Genomic DNA, 10,980 nt, shown 5'->3' with positions numbered 1-10,980 from the left:
TCGAGCGATGACCTTAAACCCTGGTCTATGTCAACGGTCGAGTGACGACCTTAAATCCTAGTCTACATCAACGGTCGAGCGGCAACCTTAAATCCCAGTCTTCGCCTAGTCTATATTAATGGTTGAGCGACGACTTTAAACCCTGGTCTATATCAACGGTCGAGCGACAACCTTAAACCCTTGTTGCCATCAACGGTCGAGCGGCGACCTTAAACCCTTGTCATCATCAACAGTTGAGCGACGACCTTAAACCCTGATCTACATCAACGGTCGAGCAGCGACCTTAAACCCTTGTCGCCATTAACGGTCGAGTGGCGACCTTAAACCCTCGTCTTCCCCAACGGTCGAACGGCGACCTTAAACCCTTGGCTCAATGAGCAAGCAGGCGATGATCTTATGACTCAAGAATAATGAACGGCTGACCGGGAAACACAGCGACCATTCGGGATTATTCTTCAGAATACTTATGTCACCAATCGGAAGGTCGCAGAATCATAATGAGCAACTCGGAAAACAAAACAGCTCGATCAGCTAGATAGAATAGTCATTGCCGATCAGAGGAATCACGAGGCCACGAGTTTATGCAATGTTGGAAAGACGAGTTCAAAAAACAAGTACTAGCAGAAGATAAAAGACTGCCGAATGAATGATCATTCGTTAAGACTTAAAAAGATTACAAATATCGTGCAGGAGGGTTACAAACGCTCACTCGAGGGAGACTCACTTTAGATAATTTAAGGCATCATCGGGCAGCGATTCGGTCAGCTTGTCCCGACTGATGACCTTACTCGATAAAGTAGCGGAGATGTAGCCACCTGCCTAGAGTTGGTCAAACGCCCCTTCGATTGCCAAATCAAATAGGCGAAGGGCCCGGTCAGTGACCTTCTCTTTGAAAACATCCAAGCGGAAGTAGTTCCTCCTCATAGCCTCAAACCGGTTAGGCTCGACATCTTGATAGGTTTTCAAGGCTGCTCAGGAGGCCTATAACTCGTCCTTCGCAGTGACCAATTCATTATTTTTTACGGCAAGCTGGCCTTGAAGGGAAGTTTCCTCGGCCGACCGGCTCTTCCGTTCGGCAACCAAGAAGTCTTCGGCTTCTTTGAGCTTCTTGGTGAGAGTCCGGACCTCTTTATTCTTCAGATCGAGGTCTTCAATGGCCCGGAGTTTCCTTGCATTGGCTGATTCACTCTTAGCGTTGAAGGTGGTGACTTGCTTGTTGAGCCAAGCCAACAAAGAGGTCTGCTCTTCACCAGGTCGGCCTTCAGCTTTGCCACCTCAGCATTTGTCTGCTCTTGAGAGGCGGAGAATTGGCCGCTCGACGCCTTCATTTTCTTGACTTTCTCTTTCAAAAAGGCGAGCCTCTGGTACATAGCTAGGCTCTCTACCCAATACTATGAATAACCAGAAAAGTATTAGCGTCGATCGGGGAATAGTTTGAGAAAGTACAATAAAACACAACACTTATCCCAGCAGACATTTGGGTGTGGTTATCTACAAGCGCCCGAGGAGGCATCATCGCTGTACGGGCTCAAGCGTTAGCTCATATCTACGCGAGCTACCTCTGGATAATTATCTGGTGCTCAGGGGCTCGGGACTCAACGCTGGTCGACTGGTGCCATTCTTTAGTCGGCAGGTGAAGAATCGTCGTTATATAGCGCTGGCCGCTCGGGACTGACTGCAGAGGTAGCTCGTCTGGACGGCCGGGATGAAGACGCCGGATGGATGCTCGACTTTTTGACCTTGGATGGTGGTGGCATGAAGGCCACCGGCGACGCGTAAACAGTCCCTTGCAGTAGATCGAATAATGATAGCGTCCGATCAGATGACGTGGGGGCAACAATCTCAACAGGAGCGAGGGTTGAAGTTTCAACCTGTTCGGCAGACCGCACCACCGAAGATGCAGAGCATGATGAAGGCTCCGCCAGCGTCTCTTGCGCCTGATCAGTGGCTCTCCTGAGGAGGTCGAGCATGACGCCCCCTCAACCTGGACAACTGGTTGTCGTTCGGAGGGAGAGCGTGATCCACTAGCCGCTCCACCACTCACCAAGACTGGAGCCGCCTCGCTCTCGTCTTGGGGGTCTTCTTGAGAGCTGATCGGCTGCAGGCCACGAATCTCCAACTCCTCCACAGCTACCGCATTGATCACGGCGTCCGCAAGTTTAGCATTGCCGGCCAGACGCGCACGTAGCATGACTTCGGCTACAAAAGAGGAAGAAAAATCAGTTAGAATCAAAGGAAAGAGTAGAGAAGTCGCATACCCAGGCTGGACGGAAGTTGGGTGCGGATTGGACTTAGGCCAAAGATGTAGAGGACACCCTCCAACAGTAATTTGTGGATGTCATACTTCTGACCGACCAGCATGGAAGCTGCATTGAGGTAGTCCGATCGACTCTTGTACTGTTTCAAGGGAGGCTCACTCGCCACTTCGAGCTATCAGTGGGTCGGGAAGTCTGGCCGCTCAAGAAGGCATACAAAATAGAAGTATTCCCTCCAATGTTTGTTAGAGGTCGACATTTTGTCAAAGAAAATTAAGCTCACTCGAGCTTGGAAAAGAAAAGTCTCTGGCTCGGACAATTTCGGGTAATAAAAATAGTGGAAGATCCGGGGAGTGAGAGGAATGTTGTGCAGGCGGAACAGAACAACTACCCCGTACAACAACCGAAAGGAGTTCGACACTAATTGGTGAAGGGAGATACAGAAGTATTTACAAACGGCAGGAAAGAAAGGATGAATAGGGAACCGTAGACCGATGATAAACTGATTCTTAAAGAAGCTAAGACAGTCGGGTGGCGGAGAGTTTGGCCGATCGGAAGAAGAAGGAAGAACAATTTTGTATCCAAAAGGAAACTCAAAGGCGGCGGTCAAACTCTCAGCGTCGTCGGCGTCAAACTTAGTCTCAGTAGAGGTGTACCAAAGCCTAGGGACGCCGATAGGCGGCTATGAAGAACTCACAATCGCAAAAAAAAAAAAAAAAAAAAAAAAAGGTTGTAAAAGAATGCGAGACGGAGGAAGACTACGGCCAGAGTATCGCCAGAACACAGATGCCAAAAAACCAGAAGGAAGATGACGATGGGAAAGAAGCTTACGAGAAGGTCGCCGGAGGAGCAGGAAAAGGAGTCACTGGAGCACAGAGACGAAGTTGTCGGAGAGCACGAAGACGAGAGTACGCAAAAGCGGCAACAAGCCGAGGTTCATAAACCTAGGGGTCGATCGACCGGAACCGTCCGATCTGGGTTGCAGAAACCCAGGCAGAAATCGGGCCGTTGAATTTGAAGCGCCAAAGGTCACATCGCCAGCAGATATTCGCTTGTCACGTCAGGCGTGTGGCGTCAGCAGACGAGACACATGGCGCCTCGCCACAGGTTGACATTTAATGAGGGCATGGGGGTGTGCTCAGCCATAATGCGTAGGGATTTGCACGATTTCTCAGAAATATGGGTGACGTAAGCTCGACTCATGCTCACCCAAGACAACCCAAGAAAAGATTTCACAAGTATACATGTTTGTTGTGTCGATCGGCTTAAGGGAGTAGACCTACAACTGAACGACAAGCTTCAACAGGTCGACCGGCAGAGAGCAGTCACATAGCCGATTGTTGCGCCACGTTATCCCGATCAGAAACTAAGGAGTTTCGAAGTCGATCAGGTGACAAGTTTCGCAAACAATTTTTGTCCAGTCAGTCGGACTTGCAACCTCCTTTGACTAGACTTGAGGAGGAGGCATGTGATGCGGTGATAAGGAGGGGCCCCACCCCGCAGAGGATAGCTGCCACGGGGGGTCAAAGTCAAGGCGGTCAATGCTGGGGTAACATCAGTTGTTCAGGCGATTAAGTCAACGTTAAGACATCATCGGTCAGTCGGGTGGTCAAGCCCCGATCAAAGGGAGAAGGGTTCGATCCGACCCCACCGTTGACACGGGGAGGTGTCAAACGACCGACGCTCAATTGAGTAGGGGACGCTGGACGGAGAAGGAGTCGATGTGCAGAAGCCGGGCCGAACGGCTACCCCACTCGGCCAGGCAGCAGGACTTGGTATTGGCAGAGCGGAACTTCTGTCGAGCGGCTACCCCGCTCGGCCAGGCAGCGGGACTTGGCATTGGCAGAGCGGAACTTTTGTCGAGCGGCTACCCCACTCGGCCAAGCAGCAGGACGTGACATAAGCAGAGTGGAACTTCGGCCAAGAGGACACGAGACAAACATAGTGGAGTTCCGACCGAGCGGATGAGACACAGGAACAGCGAAATTCCGGCCGAGCGGCCAACCTGCTTGGCCTAGTAGCATACTCTCTGGTATAGATCGACATCCTTTTATGAGTTAGTGTCGCCGACATCGGACATGGACAACCAGAAGATCGTACGACAGAAGCTTCCACTGTCACTTTAGAGATATGCTCGGTCCGTTGAGGTACTGTGTCAGAGATACTTTATTGACAAATTTTTTCAGAAAAATTTTGGAAAGCGTGCTCATCTTGGGGAACGTGCACACATGCTATAGGAGTTCTATATAAAGGGAGGTCCAAGCATTGGCGGAGGTACGCAAGATGCAAAACGCAATACGTGATAGATACTGTTCTCATTACTGTTCATTTTGCTCCACCTTCTACTTCATCGTCGGTGACTGATTTGAACGTCGAAGGACCAACGCTGGGTACTCATTTCCTGACTCAGCAGTGATATAATTTATCTTACAGATTCAAATGGAATCTATATATGATCAATGAAAATATCATATTTTTAACTTTTTATTTTATCGACTGATTTACAACTGTTTAATGGAAATCCTTGTTTGTGTTTTAGATTTCAGTTGTGCATGAAAGAGTGCAGTAAATAGGCTAACAAGTCCATGTTTGTGTTTTAGACTTCAGTTGTGCATGAAAGAGTGCAGTAAATAGGCTAACAAGTCAACATTTGGGTATCAGGAAGGAAGCAAAGTTAAATTAATGGGAGTTTGTTATAAGGGAGGAAGCAAAGTTAAATAAATGGGAGTTCAAGTAAGATGGTAAATAAATTAAATATTCGTAACCATTTCTGGTAAAAAAAACTCAGAAATATATATGATTAAAATTGAGATTTTTAATTTATTTAAATTTTTTTTTTCATTTTTCGGCGTTTAAAAGCGAAAAAGTTAAATAAATGAGAATTTAAAAGTGGAAAAGTTAAATAAATGAGAGTTTAAGATGATAAATAAATTAAATGTCCGTGAATAAATTTAATATTCGATAAAAATATTATTTATATTCATTCAAAATATATATATATAATAAATTAAATAAATAAACTTGACTAATTTATTAAGTTAAATGAATAATTTTGAACTCATGTATTTTGTTTAATAACGTACTCATGAATAATATTTATAAATTCTATTCAATAAAAGTCTTATTGACACGGTAAATAAAATATTTTTTTAAAATAAATAAATAAATTTATTAAGTTAAATGCATAATTTTGAACGCATGTATGTTTTTCTAGAACCTTCATGAATAATATTTATAGATTCTATTCAATAAAATTTTTATTAACATAGTAAATAAAATAATTTTAAAAATAAATAAATAAGTTTATATTATTAAATTAAATAATTAGGTAAATAAGTTTAACAAATTCAAATAAATTTGAATTGAGAGTTTGAATATTCAAAGAGCTGTTTAAATAAATGAAGTTCAAGTTAAGTTTCAGTCAACTTAAAACTCATAGAATCTAAATCAAACATGAACAGTGATAGATAGAGAGAGATAAAAGAGACTTCTGATCAAAGAAATGTTGAAATGGGAAAAATTGACCTGTACACCGAAACAACCTGTCGGATCCAACGAATAGGAAAACGCTCCTTCAAACAATTTGAGGTGAAATGGGGATGCACGTAAGAAGTGTTCTACCAAGATAGGCATTCTTTGCCTCAACACAAGCACTCGTTGGCTGTCTCGATTACAATTATGTGAATAACAATGTGATTACGACGATTTATCGATCTTCGATTTCAACTCTCCGCAGAAGGTTCTAGTGGAAAATTCTATACCTGACAAAATCTTATCTCCAAATTTTCAAATCATCTCGATTTCCTGGAACCTTCCTTGGTCGCCCCCCTCAGTGACCAAGTGGCAAATGGGCGGAGAAATGGCGTAGAGGATCAACCACTGCACTTCCAGATCCAAAGTCTATAAAGCAAACAACGTGCGTCCACTGTCTCTGCACACTTTGCGTTGTCATCGGAGAGAAAGGAAGGAAGCGCAGTGAAGGGAAGATGGTGGTCGTGGGGCGGATGAAGCTGGGCTCGCAGGGGCTGAATGTGTCGCGGCAGGGGCTGGGTTGCATGGGCATGTCCATGCTGTACGGCCCTCCCAAGCCGGAGCCGGACATGATCAACCTCATCCACCACGCCATCGCCTCCGGCGTCACCCTCTTCGACACCTCCGACATGTACGGCCCCCACACCAACGAGATCCTCCTCGGCAAGGTAGCCAACTCTCTCTCTCTCTCTCACTCATCTCCTCTCCTCTCCTCTTAAATTAAAAGAGTTAAATCAGTATATATACTTTCGCAGGCATTACAAGGCGGAGTGAGGGAAAAGGTGGAAGTGGCCACCAAATTTGGCATTAACTTGGACGGTGGAAACTTTGAGATCCGCGGTGAGCCTGCCTATGTCAGGGCAGCTTGCGAGGGCAGTTTGAAGCGGCTCGGCATCGACTGCATCGATCTTTACTATCAACATCGCATCGACACTCGAGTTCCCATCGAAGTCACGGTGAGTGGCATCTTCGAGCATATATGAATCAATCATTTCGCCATAAATTAAATTTTTCTCTGTTTCGTCCATCGCTCTAAATAATTTTGATCATTCAAGATCGGAGAACTGAAGAAACTAGTCCAAGAAGGGAAAATTAAGTACATCGGATTGTCTGAGGCCTCTGCTTCGACAATCAGGAGAGCGCACGCTGTTCATCCGATCACTGCAGTCCAGCTCGAATGGTCTTTGTGGTCGAGAGACGTAGAAGAAGATGTCATTCCTACTTGCAGGGAACTTGGCATAGGGATCGTCGCATATAGTCCCCTCGGAAGAGGCTTCTTTTCTTCCGGACCCAAATTGGCTGAAACTTTAACCGATTATGATTTCCGAAAGGTAATCGATCGATCATGGGTTTCAAATAACGCTTGTTGCTGCTCGATATGATTTTAATTTTGAACCTCAAACCACAGATGGTGCCGAGATTTCAACCTGAGAATCTCGCTCAAAACGCACTGATTTTCGAACGCGTGAATGAAATGGCAAACCGAAAGGGATGCACCACTTCGCAACTAGCGTTGGCATGGCTTCACCATCAAGGTCCCGACGTGTGCCCCATACCCGGAACCACAAAGGTCGAGAACTTCGACCAAAATATCGGAGCTCTCTCAGTGAAGCTCACACGGGAGGAAATGACTGAACTCGAATCGTACGCCGCGGCAGATGCAGTGAAAGGCGATCGATATGCCTCGACTGCGGGCACATGGAGAGAGTCAGAGACTCCTCCTCTGGCTTCGTGGAAGGGCGAATAAATCTTTGGCATTGTCCAATAATAATCATAATAAAGCATATGCTTATGTGAGTGTTTCCGTTTGCTTCGTGGGTAGTCTGAAATCCCCCGATGAGCTATTATCTTGGTGGATTATGTCCTATAGAGTCTGTCGAATCTTTTTAATTGAATAAAATGAGTCAATGTTGATGTTTATCTGTTGTCTGTTGAAGAGGAGGGCCAGAGAGCCGCCGGAACTTCAATCTCACGTTACTTGTGGTTTGGAAATGGGAAAGGCGTCAAATGATTCGGGCGGCGTGGGGCCGCCGTCATCCTCGAATCCATTGCAAGGCCCATGCACGGGATCCCAACGTGTTGTTCGGGATCCGAAGCGTTTTCTTTTTTCCTGTGTTGCATTTTGTATCTATCCAAGAGCCACACTTTCATGACAAAAATGAATAGGACGTTTCAAATTATATAAATATAAAAAACAGTTGTCCTTTGATTTTTTTAAAATAATAATAATAATCGAAGATCTCATTGGAGATTTTATATTAAAATATGTATTATTATTAAAAAAAATCAGCTATTTCACTTATATAGAAAATATTATATATAAAATACTTTTATATTAAAATTATTTAAATTTCATTAAAATTATTTTAAATAAATCCAAATCAATTTAAAATAATTATATCAACTACTTAGATAATATTATCATGTTAAAATCATTTTAAAAGTGTAATTTAGTAACTGCGTGTTATAATCTGAAAGTAATGATATTATTAAAATAAAAATATATGATGGAACCTTCCTTTAATAATATTTATAAAAATATTCATTTGATAATTGGACGACCTTTTAATTTTGGGCAATAATAAAAAAGGGCATCCTTATTTATTTATTTTTTTAAAATCATTAAAGGGATGTCTATTCTACCATTTCCTTATAAAATGGTACAGTTATATTCAAATATATTATTTGACATTATTATCTTTCACCATATGCATTAAATTTTGAATTGGTAGAGCAAATTGTAATAATTTGGTAGTTGTTAAATATATTATAACAACTGTTATTTAGTTATGATGCATAGTTGTCCCAGGACGTAGCGCAGATGATGAACATATAATATATCTGACGTAATGGTCAGGGGTCGATTCTCAGAAATTGACGACCTGAGATTTACTCCGTTATGTGCCTATGACTTGTGTACCTGCGTGAACCTCCCTCCACCTCCCTCCATATTTGTGGGGTCGGCGCCGCTAAGATAGCGAATCTATCTTTTTTAGTTATGACATATAGTTTGTTAAAAAAAATATTCATATAGTAGCCACTATGGTATTGTAGCTGTTACAATAAGAAATCACTCAATTATATTATTTGACATTATTATCTTCCACCACGTATATTAAATCTTGAATTGACAAGGTAGATTATAACAATTATGAAATTGTAGCTGTTAGACATATTATATTACTTACAGTTTCGTAGCTACTACAACGTATAATCTATTAAAAAAGTATTTACTTAGCAACAACTATGATTTCGTAGTTATTATAATACAAATTCAATTATTTCCACCTAGCATTCGTGTTGTAACAATTATAAAATCATAATTACTACAATCATTAAACAATTATGATTTTATAATTGCTATAATGCACATTCAACCTGCTTACCTAATATTTTTATTATAATAGTTATAAAATTATAATTACTATAATATTTATAGTAATTATGATTTTATAAATTTTGTATTTAATAATATAAAAAAAAAACACCAGTTGATGGTTCCTAAAATTGGGGTGTTTCTATTTTTCTGATATCTAATTTTCATCTTACTTTTCATCATCATGGATTCCTTTTAATTAAAAAAAAACACCACTTGATGGTTCCTAAAATTGCGGTGTTCTTTCTATTTTTCTGATATCTAATTTTCATCTTACTTTTCATCATCATGGAGTCCTTTTAACACCACTCGATGGTTCCTAAAATTGGGGTGTTCCTTCTATTTTTTTGACATATAATTTACAACTTACTTTTCATCCTCCGTCTCCGTAAATTTAAGTGAAAGTATATATATATATATAGGCGTAGCCAAGATTTTTTATTAGAAGGGCCAATTTTCAAAATTCATAAAATGAGAAAGGAATAACTTACAATTCTTGGAAGATCATTGTTTTTTGAGAAAAATAGAGAGGAAAAAGTAAAAATGGAGAACTTTACTTTCTTCATTAGCAACCTTGACTAATTTCGATGAGTTCGACAATAACACAAAGAGAGTAAGGTAAGACAAAACATGACTATTTTACTGTGGCAATAAAATCTTAAAAAAATACCAGAAGAGGAAGAAGATAGAGAGGTTGATGACTGCTTGATCTTGTTGTTAGAAGAGGGCAGCAACTGGTGTTGTATTTCTTGTTTGCTGGAGAAGAGAAAGGAGAAGAAAAAGTTTGTGTGCTCTAGAAGAGGAGAGGAAAAAATTGTAAGTTTATTAACATTGGAGAAGAGAAGGAGAAGAAGCAAATGAGGAAGAAGAGGAAGAAGAAAAATAAAAGAGAGGAATGGGCGAAGGGGTGGCATACGGTACGTTGGGATGTAACATGTGGCAAAAAGGCGATTCGCTCGCCCCCAGCGCCCCCGCCAACCTGTTCTACCCGTTGAATTTAGTTCAAACTCGATTCAATTTTAATTTAGCTTCCTTACTTTGTGCCCTACGATTTAGTTCATCCATTTATTATTATATATTTTATTTTTAAAATTCAATACTTAATATTTCAAATCGTAATATTTCCTTGTAAAAGTGGTACTAATGGATAACTTAGATCATGAACTTTTCAAATATGTGATCAATTTCAGTTTTAGACATTGAATGATGATGAATCAACTACTCAAAGTGATGATGAGGACTTCCAAATATATATATATATAATTTTTTAATAAAATGTGAGAGGGGGTGGTCGCCCCCCCTTAAGGTGGCTATGCCCCTGTTATACTTTTGATATCCTGCGTGCTCGCACAGTAGATGACTGTGCGCACAGGATATCACTGATTTTAGTTTTTTTTTTATTTAGAATTAAAAATAATAATTAAAATTTTTTTAAAAATTTTATTTCTAGGATTCAGGTTTTGGGTTATAGTATGAAAGTTTTTTTTTTTTTTAGATTTTACCTTTAGGGTTCAGACTTTGGGTTATAGTATCAAAGCTATTTAGGGTTCAGGCTTTGAGTTATAGTATCAAAACTATTTTTTTTTTAAATTTTACCTCTAGAATTCATACTTTGAGTTATAGTATCAAAGTTATTTAGGATTCATACTTTAAATTATAGTATCAAAGTTATTTAGGATTCAGACTTTGAGTTGAATAAGAATAATATATATATATATACAGGAATGATATCCTGCGGGACTTAAGATGCACGACTGTCCGCGCCTGCTTCGTTGGTGGATCGCGACGTGGACGCGGCATGTGGAGTTGGATGCATTT

General features: G+C 41.1%; 1 protein-coding gene across 1 annotated transcript; it reads left to right on the top strand.

The window, feature by feature from the left end:
* Positions 1-6,166: 6,166 nt before the first annotated feature.
* LOC122032131 (probable aldo-keto reductase 2) lies at positions 6,167-7,706 on the top strand. Its single transcript, XM_042591388.1, has 4 exons — positions 6,167-6,454; positions 6,542-6,742; positions 6,842-7,117; positions 7,195-7,706. Exons 1-4 carry the CDS (start codon positions 6,242-6,244, stop codon positions 7,531-7,533), a joined length of 1,029 nt encoding a protein of 342 aa, XP_042447322.1. The 5' UTR covers positions 6,167-6,241; the 3' UTR covers positions 7,534-7,706.
* The last annotated feature ends 3,274 nt before the right edge of the window (positions 7,707-10,980 follow it).

Source organism: Zingiber officinale, chromosome 11A (genome assembly GCF_018446385.1).
Source record: "Zingiber officinale cultivar Zhangliang chromosome 11A, Zo_v1.1, whole genome shotgun sequence".
Classification (NCBI taxonomy): domain Eukaryota; kingdom Viridiplantae; phylum Streptophyta; class Magnoliopsida; order Zingiberales; family Zingiberaceae; genus Zingiber; species Zingiber officinale.
The sequence above is the reverse complement of the archived record's forward strand: the minus strand, read 5'-3'. Positions and strand labels throughout refer to the sequence as shown.

Coding starts and splice junctions, on each gene's coding strand:
- LOC122032131 (XM_042591388.1), top strand. CDS start 6,242: ATGGTGGTCGTGGGGCGGATGAAGCTGGGCTCGCAGGGGCTGAATGTG. Junction 6,743..6,841: donor GAGTTCCCATCGAAGTCACG/GTGAGTGGCATC, acceptor TGATCATTCAAG/ATCGGAGAACTGAAGAAACT. Junction 7,118..7,194: donor CCGATTATGATTTCCGAAAG/GTAATCGATCGA, acceptor CTCAAACCACAG/ATGGTGCCGAGATTTCAACC.